This window comes from Eretmochelys imbricata, chromosome 4 (genome assembly GCF_965152235.1).
Source record: "Eretmochelys imbricata isolate rEreImb1 chromosome 4, rEreImb1.hap1, whole genome shotgun sequence".
Lineage (NCBI taxonomy): Eukaryota > Metazoa > Chordata > Testudines > Cheloniidae > Eretmochelys > Eretmochelys imbricata.
In genome coordinates this window covers 90453964-90473381 of record NC_135575.1, presented here as the reverse complement: position 1 = coordinate 90473381, position 19418 = coordinate 90453964, and the positions used below count along the sequence as shown (strand labels likewise).

Here is a 19418-nt window from a genome sequence, read left to right as displayed (position 1 = left end):
TTCATTACATATTCCACATGTATGTTTCTCCAGGAAGAGTATTTACCATGCTGGAACAATAAAGGATCACTTGAATCTCTTACTTCCTCACTAATTGGAAGAAAGGGGAAATTAAAAAGGAGATGGGAGAAATCTCAACTGCTTTTATAAACTAATCCATTGTAAAAGTAGAATACAACTAATTCATCTGAAGAATATGTTGACAGTATTCTTTGGTCTCTTTCATTAACCTCTAAATACATACAAAGTGCCAACATTATGGTGAATAATATACAACATGTATATCTTCAGGTGAAAACAATTCTATGTAGATCGTCTCGCTACGTAACCAAACTATCATAAAAAAAGTGTTTATTTATTTTTTATTTAAAGATAAGATTTGCTGTATTTGTAGCTGACTAATTGCCTGCTCTAAAGTCTGTTTCTTGGCTCTTATGTAGAAATAACAAAAATGCTAGACAACCAAAACAATAAAGTCAAATAAAAGAAATAATAAAGCCCATTTAAATAGCAGAGAGAACAAAAAGCGTGGCTGTTACAATGCTGGAATACAAAATTAAAGCACACTTCTGTAATATACTTCAGTACATGCTTACCTTTAAGCGAGTGAAGAGTCCCAGTGACTTGAATTGACTTCAGTTCCTCACATGCTTAAAGCTTTTCATATGCTTAAGCATCACGCTGAATTGGGGTACACATGTGCCGACCTTCTGATTTCCTTGGGGTACTCAACGCCTGCTCTGCCCTGGAGCACCCACGGAGTTGGTGCCTATGGGCTAATATCTAGAGTTACTAATTACTCCAAGCAAAGGTGTGTTTTTGTTGTTGTTTTTTGTTCCGTTTTAATGAAAATATTGGTGTAAGTGAGAGAAGGACTTATAACAAAAACTGGAGTGGAGGAGAGGGAAAGGTTTTCCCTCTATCATAAATGTAACCCTAACAACCAAAGTAGGGAATGTTTGCTAGTGAATCACAGGACCGCCTCTAGGCACCAGCAAAGCAAGCATGTGCTTGGGGAGGCACATTTCCAGGAGCGGCGTCATTCCGGCCAGCCTTTTTTTTGGGGCAGTTGTGCTCTTGGAGCTGTGCCACTTAGACGGGGCCAGGGTGCCGTGCCCCCCGGCTGCAGCGGGAAGGAGAAGCCCCAGCCCCGGGATGCTGAGCTGCCAGGGCCCAGCCACTACCTGGGGAGGAGAGAGCGAGTTCTTCCGGGGAGCCAGGGCTGCGCCACCTCATCTGCGCACTGGCAGCTGCGCTGCCTTGTGCCACCCCTTATATTGGGGCTTCTCTGCACGGCCAGGTGGGGGAGGGGGTAAAGCCCCTGCAGGCGCTGGGAGAAGGTGACATCACTCCCTCCGCTTCCAGCACCGCCTGCGAGCCCTAGCCTCACCTGGGCTTGGGGTGGCAAATTTTTTGCTTGTGGCGGCAAAAAACCTATAGCTGGCCCTGGTGAATCAGTATTGTCTAGTGGTTGTATAGAAAATCAAGGCACTAAAATAGTCTTCAGTTTAAAAAGTTGCTTTAACTTCTGATGAAGTGAGCTGTAGCTCACGAAAGCTCATGCTCAAATAAATTCGTTAGTCTCTAAGGTGCCACAAGTACTCCTTTTCTTTCTTTTAACTTCTAGAATATCACTTCCTTTCCATGCTTCCATAAACCATCTGTAGATCGCTTAACAGCAAAACCATACTGAAAAGCAGGTGTTACACATACAGATGGGTGAAAACTTTGGGATGAAACTATTTTATTCACTAAAAAAAAGTTGTCATAAAGTAGGGAATCTCAACCTTGTTTGTACACAGAGGCTCAGGATACTGGCCCAACTATTCATTATTGCATAGACCACCCCCCATTGTAATGACAACACAGAAAAGATAGAATTTAATTTAGCATATTAATGTTACGCATATGTATGTAGAGGTCCAAAACCCTGATAGTAGGCGTTTGAACTCAGACATATCAAACAGCAGGACATGCTTCTGTGTTTCACAGAGGAAATGCAGAATGTGTAACAGCAACAGGCAGCTAACTAAACTAACCATGTACTCTTGCTAAATTGTGAAGTGACTTACTGTTTTACCTTTTTCATTTACATAATATGTTTTATACTTAGAAATTCATAAGAGAAACACAGTAGATATTGCTTGATAGTCATTGTATGATACCGTAGTATACTGGTACAGCTGTACATCAGATGTAAAAATATTAATTAACATCTAAAAAAGTATATAAAAAAATTAAAGGCTATCACAAACATTTTTGCAATAAACACAAACATTTTTGCAATAAACAGTTTAAGAAGGAATTATTGCCAAGGTAAACAGAAACACAAAGAATACTGCAAATAATTTGAACAAGGGTATCTATTTTAAATTGAAATGCAATCTCTCTCTTCATAACTAACTAACCAATATATAAAAAGATATTTGTTTTATATTGAAATGTTATATTAAAAAAGGTGATAATCGGTACAATGAGAAGTGAAGTGAAGTGAAATGAAAATCTTCAAGGTAAACTCAACCAAAGCTAATGGTCATAGGTCTAATTAACTGTTTGATGGCGGTCACATGGATGAATTGCATATCATTCATCCCATTCTACCGATAATCATGGATATGTCAGTCATCAGGCATAAATGCAGGGACCAAAGCTCACCAGACTTTTGGCTTCAAAGAACAGATAAGACTAACTACCAAGTGAGCTGAAAAAGATGCTTCAGAATCTCATCTGGCAGAAGGAACCAATAAATCATAGAATCATAGAGAATCAGGGTTGGAAGGGACCTCAGGAGGTCATCTAGTCCAACCCCCTGCTCAAAGCAGGACCAATCCCCAATTTTTGCTCCAGATCCCTAAATGTCCCCCTCAAGGTTTGAACTCACAACCCTGGGTTTAGCAGGCCAATGCTCAAACCACTGTTTGACTATCTACTGAATGCTTGGGTAGTAGATATATTTCACTGAGAGTTAAATGGAAATTTTATTTACTAGCCATTTTAATCATACATCTTTGTTATCACCTCCTGAACGTTACATATCATGCATTGTATACATACACCACCCACCATAGCTTTAGGAGTAATGGCAGCAATGTGCCTATTAGCTAGGATATCAGAATGAATTCTTCTTTATCAAACAGCCTGAATTGGTCTAAAACATTTCATGTGTGTGTAAAAAATAAAATAATTCTCTTAGATTTATCACTAGAAGCTCAGTTAGAGCAAAGTTAGCAATGGCTGTTTCACAAGTAGCAGTCAGAGCTACGCTTCCTTCATTAGAGCTCTCGTGTATGAGTTTGTGCACTTTAAGAATTGGCCAATTGTTTCTTGCCTAAAGGGTCATTCAAATGGCCAACTACTTACCAATTTGTCTCATTATTTACATACCACATCTTTATATAGCTGAGCTTTTTTTTTGGTAAATTAGCCGTCTTATTACATGCTAAATGTTTCTGTTCACTTTAATTGAGGAGAATTAATTTCTTCAACTTAAAATGAAAAATAGATATTATAAGAAACAAGTTTTGAAATCATTGCCCTAAATATTAAAGAGACTTTATAAAAGGAAATCTCCCAAAATAATTATCTTTATTTTTAATTAGAAGAAGCAAAAATTGAACATATTATTTATGGTTATAGTATTTTAACAAGGCACATTCCCTGTATCAGACCACACTTTGCACAGCAAGCAAAATTTAATGAATATGACATTATTTATGTAATTTGTTTATTCAACAAAGAGGCCAAAGTACAGAATAGGACTGGTCAAAATTTTCTAACAAAATTACGCATTGTGATTAAATGAAAATTTTCATGGGACATGTCTACTTTCATGGCATTTTCATACATATTTTTCTTTGAATAAAGGAATTTAAAAGAATTTAAAGATCCTGGTCCACAAATTGGAAAAGAAAAGTAAGGGGCTGGAGGAGCAAAATGAGATCTGTAAGGTACATGGAATGCAGTTGTTTCCTTCAGTGGAATCTGGCCCCAGGGGCAAGAGATTCTAGAGGAAGGGACTGGGAGATCAGGCACATGGAAGACTGAAGATACCATTTTGGCAGCTTAACAAAAATAAACTGGAGGAAGAAGAAGAGATAAAAAGCTCTGCGGGAGGAGGGGACCCAGTGAGCTCCCAATAGGGCTGCCAGACCCAGCACCACAGTTGTCTTTTGTAGCATTCCTTTCACAGGATGGCAGCAATAACTGTGAAAGGGCCAATTTGTCAGAAGAGCCAAAGCAAGTGAGGATTCAGGGAGTTACCAGAGTAACTCACATGGTGCAAATTAGGAAAAACAAACAATTGTAATAAGACTATGTAAAGAAGAGTGTGGCAACTAATGAGGTGGAAGCACAGAAGACTAAAGCGTGGATCGATGCCAAAGGAGACGTGACCTATCATCAAGTAGGATCTATAGTCATGATCCAGGCTCCCTACCACCCTTTCTGAAAGGGTATGTTCCATGAGTGATATTGGATCGACTTGCCCCCTCCGTATGCTTAGCAGACCTGGGAAGTGAAGAGCAGAGTTGGGTTCAGGGAGGCCAACTCAAAGCTCATGAAAGAAAGTAAAGAAAGAGGGGAGAAATGGTTTCTTCCCTTTTTGTCTTACAGATTTGCAACAATGAAGTGGTGGAAGGTTACACCCTTGTGTGTCCTGATGTGGGGGTGTGTGGCATTGGTCACAAGTTTTAGAAACAGTCCAATCGATGATTCCTCGGTCCCAAGGCCACCTCAGAAGTACAACAGACTCCAACTGCTCCATAAGAATGGAGGGGAAATTATATGAAAACCACTATCTGGAACTAAACAAAATCAAACTACCTTTCTAGGAAATTTGTTCAGACACAGGGATAGTATTGTCGGCAGTTGGAGAACTACCAAGGGTGTGTTTGGGAGGTATCTGTGGGCCAAAATGCACAACTGGGGAAGGGGCTGTATGATTTGAGAGTTTATGGGTCTAAAATACATTCCAGGAAGGTGGTGGCATATAAATGAGTCTGGGGCTTTTAAACAAGACGAGGGAACATTGTGGCATATAAACAAGTCTGGCGTTTTTCTAAGGCAAAACAATTTTATTTTAGTAGGCCCAATTGGTGGGCTTGTATGTAAATAGAACCCAGCTGTTTTGGTGGTGAATAATAAATATGCAACACCCCACACCCCAGCCCAAAATATGTACCTCTAACATAGAATCATTTAAATATGATGCCCTATAGAAATTGTACAGTCAGACGGGATTCTGTGGCAACTATACTTGGTCGCCTGGGAGTTGGGGTCTCTCTATGGAATTCTGCAACCATTGAGGGATTAAACCTTAAAATTAACTTGATGATTGATAAATTTGGTCAAGCCATTGAAAAAAGGAGGAGGAAGCAGTACTTCAACCTTGCAGCAGGAGGCATTGATTATTATTAATATGTACTCCCTTGCACAAACTTCATACTGGATTAATATATCTGTAAATACCCTAATTAGTTCATTGAATAATAATGTTTCTTGGGCAATTGTGTGTAGTATATATGGTACCAAATGTTTTATGCATGTAATACAGGAAATAGAAGCGATAAAGTAGGAGGAGCGATCAAGTTTGTTAAATAGCACACTTACCTCTACCACACTAATAGAAAAGGGAATTCATAACACGGGGGGAGAAAATTTGCAATTTGCAAAGCTAGTAAGTTCTGAACCTTATGAAATTAATAATTCGACTGTGCCAGTTATGATTTTTATTTCTAAATGGACAGGTAATCCTAAAGAATTGGTATATTTGAATAATATGGGTATAATAGAGAATGAGATCTATAAACAGCATTGTACCAATGTGAAGATAGCAACAGAAAGAGGAGATTAAATAAACACAACCTGCTAAAAATAAATAAATAAAATAAAACCAAGCACAGGTGGTTCTGTTAGTGCTCAGCACGAATTAAGCTAACCAAAAGTGAGGGATGTTGGGCCCGACTAGTCATTAAACAGAGAGTGAAGGAGGTGGTACAGCTTGGGTACACAGTATGTGCTCTGGGATACCACAAGTTTCTGGTGGGAACACCACCATGCTACGGGAGCCTGAATGGATTTTGTCTGAAACTCACCTCTCTGACTCAGACTGGGACCAATGCCCTATGGCCAAGTGTACAGATTAAGGAGAATGCAACAGAGACCATGATAGACAACACCAAATGCTGACCAATCTCTTTGCACCCATACCTCCCTTGTCCATTAACACCACTGATTTGGTACAAAGGAAAATAGAGTAATTGGTGCTCATTGTCCAACAGCTAAGCAACTTGAAATTGCAGACAATATTGTACAGGCAGAGGAGACACTTTGGTGGGCTGTACCAGACGTGGTGTGCTTGCACCCCCTGGTTTGTACTTTGAGCCTAATTTTAATGGTGGTTCAAATGATTACAACTATTGTGGTCTTGGGAATGTGCTATTGAGTAAATATACTTGAAAAATAAAGCACAGAAATACAGGAATTTAATGAAAATGGAATAAATGCAAATATAAAAAGAAAGACAGAAGCAGGGGAATGTAGTTGAGGCCTGGCCCGACATGAGTCGTTGGCAATCCCTGAGCCACAAGCTCATTGGCAGACATTGCAGGTGGTGTTGGAAGACAGGCTTGGGCTGAGATTGCTGCGTGACCATTGTTTTTCCTTTCTTTTCTGGCGTTTTTCTGTGACCAGGGCAAGGCGATTTTCCTCAAAAGTGGACATTCCCTTTTGGACAAGTCTTCACCAGTTATCTCTATCCTAGGCTGCTGTCTCCCAGTGTGTAATGTCAATGCCACATCACTTGATGTTTATCCTGAGGGTGTCAAAAGCGTTTCTTTTGACCTCCCTGTTTCCTTTCTACTTTGGTGAGTTAGGTATACGGCAGTTGTTTTCGTAAGCATACATCAGGCATGTGCACACAGTGCCTGCTACACCTCAACTGAAGATGAATAATCAGGGCCTCAGCACTAAAGATGTTGGCCTCTGTGAGGACACCGACATTAGTGTGGTGATCCTCCCCCTTTATGTTGAGGATCTTCCGAAGAAAAGTGCTAGTGCAGGTTTTTCAGGTGTTTTCTGTAGGTCACCCAAGTCTCACAGCCGTAGAGGAGAGTTGGGGTTACCGCCGCTTTATGAACTAAAAGTCTAGTATGTGTTCTGATGTTATGATTGTTGAGTAGAGCGAGACAGTCTGCAAAAGGCAAGGCTGGCACAGCGAATTCTGTGCTGAATCTCAACATCTATGTCTGCCCATTGTGAGAGATGGCTGCCAAGATTGGCAAGTATTCTACATTTTCTAGTTTTTCTTTGTTGATGGAGATCTTTCTTGATGGGTCTGATGATTGACCAGGGACTAGCTGGTGGAGAACTTTTGTTTTGCCAATGTTCAGAGTTATCCCTAGGCTTTTGTAAGCTTCAGAGAAGCAATTACGGGCTGTTTGTAGATCCTCCTTTGAGTGTGCAACTACAGCACAATCATCTACGTACTGGAGTTTGGTTATTGTTGCTGATATTACTTTAGTTCTGGCATGGAGATGAGAAAGGTTGAAGAGGTTGCCGTCAATCCGATCTTGGATGCCAATGCCCTGTGGTAGATGGTCTTGGGTTAGTGTTTTCACAGCTGCTAAGAAGATGGAGAAAAGGCTGAGTCCCACTACACAGCCTTGTTTTACACTAGTTCGGATGACAAAGGGCTCAGAGATAGAGCCACTGCACAGGATGGAGGCAGTCATCTGGTCATGGAGGAGTCTTACAATGGTGATAAATTTGCTTGGGCAGCCAAACTTTGACATGAATTTCCTCAGAACCTCATGGTTGACAGTTGAAGGCTTTGGTCAGATCGATAAAGGCCATGTCCAGCTCTTGGTGTTCTTGACATTTTTCCTGATCTGCCTGGCTGCGAAAATCATGTTGGTTGTGCCTTGTGATGGTCTGAAGCCACACTTGGACTCTGGAAGTACTTCCACTGGAAGACATGAGTAATTAACACACAGAGGGAGGCCTCATTTATTTGAAGACAGAATTGGGGAGGTAAATGAATCATCAGGTTGAAAACAGAATGTTTGTTCTAAATATAAGTAAATATGTCAGTAGGCTAAGAAGTCAGAATGAGCGAACTGAAATAAGAGAGAGAACATCCAGGGAACTATTTACTATGAACTAGATAACAAGGGACAAAATAACTTAGGAATGTAGAGATGAGGGAAAGAGGAAGTCTAACCATGGACAGTAATAGTGCATGCTGCACAGGGATTGATGCCTGCAAAGTAACCAAGCCAATCAAACAAATGTGTGATGCAATGTATAGTAAATGCAATGAAATGTGTTTTATATATATTAAGGGAGAGAATTTCGGAGTAATTTTAGAGCTGTGATGTACTCCGCATCCATCCCCTCTGTGTTTTAGTCTGAGCACCTTAGCATTGATGTATGTCAAATGAAGATAGGTTTCAGAGTAGCAGCCATGTTAGTCTGTATTCGCAAAAAGAAAAGGAGGACTTGGGGCACCTTAGAGACTAATCAATTTATTTGAGCATAAGCTTTCGTGAGCTACAGCTCACTTCATCGGATGCATAAAGTGGAAAATGCAGTGAGGATGTTTTATACACACAAACCATGAAAAAATGTGTGTTTATCACTTCAAAAGGTTCCCCCCCCACTTGGAGTCTGGTTTTGAAAACAGAAAAACTTCAAAACCAGACTCCAGCAAGAGACTGCTGAATTGGAATTCATTTGTAAATTGGATACAATTAACTTAGGCTTGAATAGAGACTGGGAGTGGCTAAGTAATTATGCAAGGTAACCTATTTCCCCTTGTTTTTTCCTACCCCTCCCCCCCGCCACTGTTCCTCAGACGTTCTTGTTAAACCCTGGATTTGTGCTGGAAATGGGCCACCTTGATTATCATACACATTGTAAGGAAAGTGATCACTTTAGATAAGTTATTACCAGCAGGAGAGGAGGGGGGGAAGAAAACCTTTTGAAATGATAAACACGCATTTTTTCATGGTCTGTGTGTATAAAACATCCTCACTGCATTTTCCACTTTATGCATTCGATGAAGTGAGCTGTAGCTCATGAAAGCTTATGCTCAAATAAATTGGTTAGTCTCTAAGCTGCCACAAGTACTCCTTTTCTTTTTGCAAATAAAGATAGTTGACTGTCGAAAGCTGGAGTCAAACTGCACTCTTGGAAAGCTGAGTGGAAAGAGGTCTCAGAGGGAATTCCAACAAGGTGGGTGCTCTTACTGCTCACTAAAAGCATCATTGGGCACTTTAGATTAATACGCTTTAAAGTATACTAAACAAAGGGCACTTTTAGTACTTAAAAAGAGCATCCTCATGGTGAGTTAATGTAGAGTAGCGAGCACTCTGCCAAATCACATGCTGTCTTGTTGAATACTGAATTCCTGTGCAGACAAAGCCACAGTCTTTGTGTATTTATGTAGGGTAGGTAGGAACACATGGCAAACTAATAGAGATAGTCTGAAGACATTAATGGGTGTTCCATTTACACAAGATTTGCAAGAAAAGGGTACAGTTAAGGTTGTGTGGGCACGTTGAATGATAATTTCTTGAAAATTTTCATGTATAAATTCTTAATTTTAACTGAGAATTAATGAAGATTTTTGCCATTGGAACTTTTGGTTTTTTGTCTTATGATTTCAAAAATTAACTTATGCACTACATGTCAATGCTAAGTGCTAGCAAAGTTTAAAGGCATAAATATAAAACATTTCTGAGTTTCCAACTCTTCTAACAAGGTTGAACAATTTTTAGTTAGACGTTTTAGTTGGAAAAAGTATTTTTTCCTTCTGTGAACCTGGAATTTTGAAATCTAAGCTGTTTAAAAAAAATAATTTGAAAGTTTTAATTTCTGTTCTGCAGTGTAACATGAAAAATTTTAGACCAAAAGGTTGCTTGCTTGTTTTAAATAAAGCCAGAACAGGGTTCAGATTGAGGATCTAGGTCCAAGATTTTCAAAAATGGGTGCCTAAAGGTTAGGCTCCAAAAACAATTTAGATACCTAAATAAGGGGCCGAATTTTCAAAAGCAAAGAGCATTCAGCTGTTCTCACTGAGATCAACAGGAACAATTAAGTGCTCAGTGTTTTTACAAATTAAGCCACTGATATAGGTGCCTACATATGAAGTTAAGATCCTAATCAGGCACTCATTTTAAAAAAAATTGACTGAAACAAAATACATCTTTCAACATTACCCATGTAATGACTACATGATGAAAAATTTATTATTTCTGGAGGTACAATTTCCCCCCTTATCCAATTGTTATTCTGCACCTGTCCTACTTGCCTATGCTGCTCAGTCACTGACATTAAAGTTATCTTTGCATTGTTGTGATGTTCCTAAAGAGACCCTTCAACTAAAATTAGGATTTCATCACACAAAATGAAAGCTCCTTATGATCTGTCCAATATTTTTATTATTAAAAACAAATATAATTTCAGTAACATTCACAAACACAACACATGCTTCTTCAGATTCTACCATTTGCCTGGCCGTTCAGCACAATCCATAGTGATAACAATACAGAGAGCTGCTGTTCCTGTGACTTTCACCCCTTGTAATTTTTCAGCGTCAAGACAACTAGCACTGTGCATTGATGACAGACATGGCATTGTTGTTGTTATAACGACTCAGAGCCATGACTTTATATTTAAACATATACAATTGAATTCTCCAATACTACCTGTCACCATTGTTTATACTTTCCCCCTTCACTCCTTGTAGATTGGGATGTGCTCCAAAATGTCTTCATGATGTACTTTATAACCCACCTCTACTGAATATACTTCATCATCCTGAGTCTCTCATGGAATGGAGTACCTCATTTATTAACAGTTTTATTCAGGGTCTTCCATCTCCCTGAATGATCATACCTTACTTTTTCTTTTCTTTAAAACAGAAAATGGTAGCTAGATTAATCTTCCATCTGAAGATCTTCAGAAGAGCTTAAATTCTCATTGAATATTTCCCAGAGACCCACTGGGCACTGTGCGGCTTGGGGCTTTAGCCCCAGTGGGGCTCACCGGGGCTTCTGCAGGTTTGAAAATAGTTAACGGAGCTCTGCTCCAGATAGCTCTGGCTGAATTTAAGCCCTGCTCCTCAGACCCTCCTAGTCTAGTATGGACACTTTTCCAAATATCTCAGATGAAGAGAGTGTATTCTCTTAAAGTTTGACCAGTGCAGCAATTTGGACGTCAAGATCTGGGTCCAGATTATCCACACTGTGGCCCCTTGTGTAGTCATTTATATTTGTGTAAAGTGGGTGTTAAATGCTACTGTTCTGATTTGGTAGCATTTTACACCTTTTTCTACATGTGTAAATAGAAAGTGTAAGGTCGTAAAGAATCAACCATGAGAAGTCTTGTTCCTGAGATTTTCAATAACATTGTATACACCTGTATTCCTCTTACACTCTTACAGGAGCATTTCAGATTTTGTAATGTTCACAAACCAACATTCATAGAATCATAGACTATCAGGGTTGGAAGGGACATCAGTCCATCCCCCTGCTCAAAGCAGGACCAATCCCCAACTAAATCATCCCAGCCAGGGCTTTGTCAAGCCTGACCGTAAAAACTTCAAGGGAAGGAGATTCCACCACCTCCCTACGTAACACATTCCAGTGTTTCACCACCCTCCTAGCGAAAAAGTTTTTCCTAATATCCAATCTAAACCTTCCCCACTGCAACTTGAGACCGTTACTCCTCGTTCGGTCATCTGCTACCACTGAGAACAGTCTACATCCATCCTCTTTGGAACCCCCTTTCAGGTAGTTGAAAGCAGCTATCAAATCCCCCCTCATTCTTCTCTTCCATAGACTAAACAATCCCAGTTCCCTCAGCCTCTCCTCATAAGTCATGTGTTCCAGTCCCCTAATCATTTTTGTTGCCCTCTGCTGGACATTTTCCAATTTTTTCACATCCTTCTTGCAGTGTGGGGCCCAAGACTGGACACAGTACTCCAGATGAGGCCTCACCAATGTCAAATAGAGGGGAATGATCACGTCCCTCGATCTGCTCGCTATGCCCCTACTTATACATCCCAAAATGCCATTGGCCTTCTTGGCAACAACGGCACACTGTTGACTCATATCCAGCTTTTCGTCCACTGTAACCCCTAAGTCCTTTTCTGCAGAACTGCTGCCGAGCCATTTGGTCCCTAGTCTGTAGCGGTGCGTGGGATTCTTCCGTCCTAAGTGCAGGACTCTGCACTTGTCCTTGTTGAACTTCATCAGATTTCTTTTGGCCCAATCCTCTAATTTGTCTAGGTCCCTCTGTATCCTATCCCTACCCTCCAGCGTATCTACCTCTCCTCCCACTTTAGTGTCATCTGCAAACTTGCTGAGGGTGCAATCCACACCATCCTCCAGATCATTAAGGAAGATATTGAACAAAATCAGCCTGAGGACCAACCCTTGGGGCACTCCACTTGATACTGGCTGCCAACTAGACATGGAGCCATTGATCAGTACCCGTTGTGCCCAACAATCTAGCCAGCTTTCTATCCACCTTGTAGTCCATTCATCCATCCCATACTTCTTTAACTTGCTGGCAAGAATACTGTGGGACACCGTGTCAAAAGCTTTGCTAAAGTCAAGGAACAACACGTCCACCGCTTTCCCCTCATCCACAGAGCCAGTTATCTCATCATAGAAGGCAATTAGATTAGTCAGGCATGACTTGCCCTTGGTGAATCCATGCTGACTGTTCCTGATCACTTTCCTCTCCTCTAAGTGCTTCAGAATTGATTCCTTGAGGACCTGCTCCATGATTTTTCCAGGGACTGAGGTGAGGCTGACTGGCCTGTAGTTCCCAGGATCCTCCTACTTCCCTTTTTTAAAGATGGGCACTACATTAGCCTTTTTCCATCCATCTGGGACTTCCCCCAATCACCATGAGTTTTCAAAGATAATGGCCAATGGCTCTGCAATCACATCCGCCAACTCCTTTAGCACTCTCGGATGCAGCGCATCCGGCCCCATGGACTTGTGCTCGTCCAGCCTTTCTGGATAGTCCCAAACCACTTCTTTCTTCACAGAGGGCTGGTCACCTCCTCCCCATACTGTGCTGCCCAGTGCAGTAGTCTGGGAGCTGATCTTGTTCGTGAAGACAGAGGCAAAAAAAGCATTGAGTACATTAGCTTTTTCCACATCCTCTGTCACTAGGTTGCCTCCCTCATTCAGTAAGGGGCCCACACTTCCCTTGACTTTCTTTTTGTTGCTAACATACCTGAAGAAACCCTTCTTGTTACTCTTAACATCTCTTGCTAGCTGCAACTCCAGTTGTGATTTGGCCTTCCTGATTTCACTCCTGCATGCCCGAGCAATATCTTTATACTCTTCCCTGGTCATTTGTCCAATCTTCCACTTCTTGTAAGCTTCTTTTTTGTGTTTAAGATCAGTAAGGATTTCACTGTTAAGCCAAGCTGGTCGCCTTTCATATTTACTATTCTTGCTACAAATCGGGATGGTTTGTCCCTGTAACTTCAATAAGGATTCTTTAAAATACAGCCAGCTCTCCTGGACTCCTTTCCCCCTCATTTTATTCTCCCAGGGGATCCTGCCCATCAGTTCCCTGAGGGAGTCAAAGTCTGCTTTTCTGAAGTCCAGGTTCCGTATTCTGTTGCTCTCCTTTCTTCCCTATTTCTTTTCTATTTGTTCCACTTTTAGGATGAATTAACAATTAAATTCATTTTCCATTTTAGGTCACTATTAATTTCTCTGAATCCTGTGGGCCGACGTTCATAAATAAAAGAATCTCCACAACTTGTATTAACAGCAATAAACGGTGTTAGTACTGAAGATTTCTAAAAAATATTAGGCTACTCACTCCTGATTTACTTCATCAAAAAATAGAAAGAAAAAGATAAACGGGACAAAATGTAAATGACACTTATAGTTAGGAACATTCCACTCTCTTGATTTAATCTGCACCAGCTGTAGACCAATTAAACAGTTCCCAGGTGTTCACATTAATGACTAAAACAACATGTTTTCTTTCAGGCTTTTTAACTATTTATAATATTAAACTCAAATACAATGTGTCTAAGCAGATCAGGTCATGCACACACACTTTTGCAACGTTGTATTGACTTGACAAGACATGGTATTACCAATCAGAGTACTAGATTCACTGCTGCAGATGTAAATGAGTGTCACAGGAACCCCACCTTTTAACAATATCGGCTGAAGTAGAATGTTTTAATAATGCATCTTCTCGAAGCAACAGACACTGGCAAGTACCAAGTGGCTAAAACAGATATCAGTTTAATTTCTTCTCATCTGTATCTGCTAGCAAGTCTGGTTACTTTTGCACACAAATTTCCCATGGTCATTTATAATAATCAGCACAGATGGTGGGTTTCTGTGAATGATACTCCCACACAACAAGTGTAGTTTCTACAGGCCTGAAACAACAATCTTAACTCCATGTGAAGGCAAAAAGTCATCAAAGCTAGAATTTACAAAGCAACTAACTGTAAAACTATCTCAGGATTCTTGAATATATGAATTAGCAGACCATGAAGAATGTGTGTAATAGCAGCAACATTGCTTGATCATAAGAACATAAGAAGGGCCATACTGGGTCAGACCAAAGGTCCATCCAGCCCAGTATCCTGTCTGCCAACAGTGGCCAATGCCAGGTGCCCCAGAGGAAGTGAACCTAACAGGTAATGATCTAGTGATCTCTCTCCTGCCATCCATCTCTACCCTCTGACAAACAGAGGCTAGGGACACCATTCCTTACCCATCCTGGCTAATAGCCATTAATGGACTTAACCTCCATGAATTTATCCAGTTCTCTTTTAAACCCTGTTATAGTCCTAGCCTTCACAACCTCCTCAGGCAAGGAGTTCCACAGGTTGACTGTGTGCTGAGTGAAGAAGAACTTCCTTTTATTTGTTTTAAACCTGCTACCCATTAGTTTCATTTGGGGGTCCCTAGTTCTTATATTATGGGAAAAAGTAAATGACTTTTCCTTATTCACTTTCTCCACTCCACTCATGATTTTATAATTATGGAATTAAAGGAAAATGAAACCAGACTTTTACAGGAACTACTGATTAATGAATATAAATATCTGTCCAAAAAAAAATTCACTCCTCCCCGCCCACCATCTCTTAACCCTCTCTCCTGAAAAAGATAATTTTTCTCAGCCATCAGACAAAACAGACATTCTGCAGGAAGAGAGGTCTTCTGACTGATTAGAAGCTGGAGCATCTCCCTTGAGAACGAACTTCAGAAATAGTAGTCACAATACATAAGGTACCTAAACCAGATTTCAATCCTCCCCTTGTTCAGAAACAACATATGATAGTTAATGGCCTAACACTAGATAGAACCATTGGGCTTTCATAATGTTAGGAGGTTTTCCTTTTAAGCATTCATGTTTATAAGGTCAGATTCTTTAATTCTCACCTTTTAATGAGAGGTTGACTTGTTTTTACCAGAAACGTTTCTATGCCATGCCTGAGTAGTCCAGGTTAGTACCTATTCTTGGAGCATACTGAGAAGAGCAGGTATCATTTATAAAATGAAAAAATATCACTGTGAGAAAAGCAAAGTATTAAAGCCCTTCTTCAAGGCACAAATTCCAAATCCCATTAAACACTGATTGCTTTAAAGTTCTGTGGAAGGCTGTAGATTTGAGAGAGTCAAGGCCATGGCTCAAACTCAGCACAGAGCACATCTCATATTCGTTTTTCTGTTGGTGCTCATGAACAGTAGAATATCCAAGTTTCTTATCTAACTACACATTAAACCTTTTCCATTACATGCCCATATCTTTGCAGTATGGGGAAGTTCTGTTATTCTGAAGTAAAGCTAATAAATGAAAACATTCCTCATTACTACTCTAATTTTCTCCTTACTCACAACCCCACACTTCAATTTTTTCTCTGTTACTTGTGGATTTGTTGTATAATACAATGGGCAATCACTGGTAGATTATTTTTATTATTATTATTTTGTGCTATTTAAAAGTAAATTTGTGGATTTTTAAAAAAAATCACAAACTTGCATACCAAATAGCTAGTTCAAATATTAAATAGTATGTAGATTTGCCCAAAGAAGAGATAATTTACTAACGGCTGCTTTTCATCCCAAGAGATGTTTAACCTCTTTTCTTGCAAGAACTAAAATAATATTAATATCTACTATGGAAAAAGGGTGGAAACTGAATGTGATAAACTATCAGAAATATCTTTGGTAGACAAATATGATGAAGTTTTGTAAAAGATGTTGTAAAAATGATGCAGTTAAGATGAGGACTCCAAGAAGACGCAGAAGTCTGTTACCAGAGTTTTATAACAGAAAGCCTTATAATTGGAGTAGGGTGTAACTACCCCTACAACACTGATTTATTTAATGTAAATATAATCTAATAGACTGCATTACATGTGATAAATTGCCAAGTCAGGATTATAGCTATTAAATGCAGATATTTTATAGTATCTTTCATCTAACAAAAAAGGATTAAAATGCTCCTGCCTAATTTTAAAAATTGTTAGGCCTTACATATGGATGTTTTTGGATGGAGAAAAACTGACATGACTGCAATTCGGCACCTCTGAAATGTTAGCTTAACAGTTTTCTTAGGAATGCAAAACTCCTAATTGAAAGGTAATGTATGCTTTGCTTTCAATGAAGTGGGGAAGAGGCAGCATTTTGCTTTCATAAGTAGGACTCCGCATCTGTCACGGAACTCATAGATATGGTGACTTTCCAGGACCTCTGGGACTTCTGCAGTGCCCAGTGTGGCTGACCCCAGCGCTGCCAAAGCAGCTGGTTCCAGGGCCAGCAGCTCAGGTGGCTTTGGTAACAGCCACACTGGCTGCTGCTGAAGCGGCTCTGCAGCCAGCTACTTGGGCAGCCCTGCTGCCAGCCGCACTGGCCGCTGCTCGGGTGACCCTGGGCAGCTGACCCTGGGGACTGCCTGAGCAGCAGCCAGTGTGGCTGGCCCCGAGGATTGTCTCATCAGTGGTCCCAGGGCAGCCAGAGCAGCCACTGCCTGGCAGCCCCCAGCAGCCAGTGCCGCTGGCTCCATACCCCCAACAGCGGCCCCCCAGAGCACTGCATTCCCCAGTACCATACCCCCACTAAGATTTAGTCAGGGGTATTTATAGTATAAGTCATGGACAGATCATGGGCTGTGAATTTATTTATTGCCCGTGCTCTGTCCATGACTTTTACTAAAAATACCCATGATTAAATTGTAGCCTTATTCATAAGCAATAAAGCTGAGCAATACAAATTTGTAGAAGCTAAGGCTGCCAGAAAACAAGAATTCAGCGTAATGAAAAATGTTGATGTTTCAAAACTTGTTTTTGTCCTGTATTGAAATAAAAAATTAGAGCTTTCAAAATTTTCCATTAAAAAAAAAGGAGAGAGAGAGAGAGAGTCGCAATGAGTATATAAATAGTTGAAAAAAGCGAACAACTCCAAAAGGAGACCCTGAGAGACATAAAGACTGACTCAATAGCTTGCTGGTTAGGGCTCACTCTCATGTGGGAGTACTAGGTTCATACCTCTACTCTGAGTCAAGCAAATCAGGGCCTTGAACCTGGTTCTTCCACATAGAAGATGACACCCCTAACCCGAAAACTATTTGTTTGGTCTCTTTTTCCCCCTCTAAGTTACATCCTGAACTGGAGAAAAGTTCTTGATAAATGTTTTGTGGAAACATAACGTTTCTGCAAAAAGTTCTGGTTTTAACCAAATGGCACGTTCCAACAAAAAATATGTTGTTTAAAAATTCCCAACCTCTAGTAAAAACTTCTGTAAAGTTATTAATACAACATTCTGAGTAGTTTAAGATTACTCAGTATTTTGTGTTATTTCTTCTTGAATTTACAAAGAATATGACAACATTCATTTGGACATATCCTTTTCCTGTAGAATATATAGTATGTTGATTCTCCAGATTGAATACATCTTAGGTTTCATAACATGAGACAGAAGAGTTCTTTATTTAAAAAAAAAATCCCTTTTTAATATCCTTTTCCCAGGGAACACAAGATTCTTTTATCCAAAAGTTTTACTACATAGAAAAGATGACAGCAATATTTTATGTTAACATCAATGATATAAACCCTAGACAGAAATACTACTTTCATGAAAAACTTTTTACTACAGCATCCTGTATAGTAGAACCATCTATTAAAACTGTTAACACCACTAACACTATATAGCAATTACTAACAGGGTGTAGAGGTTTGTTTTTCTTCTACCCTCCCCATAGCAAGATTTGTGATAGACAAGATCAAGAGTTTTTAAGGCAACAATATCAAAAAAGTCAGAACTATTGTTAAAGGAAAACCAACACACTTTTGGTTTCCCAGCCAGTATCCATTTACTTTCCTTCTAATATATCCTCTATCTAGGACATTTAATTATTTTAAAGGTTACCGCAGTATTGACCTTTTTCATAAATATTACCAGGAAGGCCATGAATGCCTTCAGTCCTGTGCTCGCCACTAAAATATACAGCCTTATTAGTAATATATTATTAGTAATTCTTTAATGTATAGTAAATCATACTTATAATAGTAAATATTAGAAAATAGTAGACTTAATAAAAGCAGGATAACATAAAAGGAAATCAAAATAAAATGTACCCCATTAGTTACATTTGGAAGTTAGTAACTTTAGACCACTTTGAATTTTAATTTCATTTGGAATTTTTAGCTCTTATATTTTGTCCCTCAATTGTAAAATAAAGATATATCAAATTCATTTTCATTAATGACTGGAAATATATTCCATATTACCCTGATTACAGTACAGTGATGTCCTGACAACACAGACAATATCTTGTTATCTCGGTAAGAATTTCAAATAGGTTTACACTGTTTACATTCTGGTACTCAGATTCAGAATCTGTGGAGGACTGAATTCAGGATCTGGGCTAGGGGGACCAATTCAATGCTCATTGAAGAGATGGAAGTCTTTCTGTTAGAAAACTGATAATTACTTTCCATGAAAAAATTGAAAGAAGCCAGAAAAATTTCATTTTATGCAAAACTGTCTGCTGAAATATTTGTTTTTTGTGACAAAAAAACAAATGAAAAAATAAATAAATGATTTTGATGTATGAAAAATCCATTTTCTCTCTCTCTTTTTTTTCCCCTACTAGCTCTACTTTCCAATAAGTGTTGCATCAGGCCCAATGTTATTCTTCAGTATGATTATCAGAGTTTTTGCAAAAAATATTTTACATCACTGAATAAAAAGGTTATTCATGAGACTTAAATAATACAAATAATCTTCTTTAAAGAAGAACACTCACCTACAGTCAGTTGTCCAGTTAACTGTCCCATGTGATTTCTTGCGTTCACTGTTACGTTCCTGTCAGACTGTAAGACCATTGGGCTATCCTGGTAAACATGTATAAGACAA

General features: G+C 39.5%; 1 protein-coding gene across 2 annotated transcripts in view; it reads right to left on the bottom strand.

Moving 5' to 3' along the window:
• The window catches only part of SGCZ (sarcoglycan zeta), a 365961-nt gene that overhangs the window by 110235 nt on the left and 236308 nt on the right, over positions 1-19418 (bottom strand). For both annotated transcript variants that reach the window (XM_077815587.1, XM_077815586.1), the window contains exon 3: positions 19309-19396. In XM_077815587.1, coding sequence (XP_077671713.1) covers positions 19309-19396 — 88 coding nt within the window. The remainder of the gene's footprint in view (positions 1-19308; positions 19397-19418) is intronic.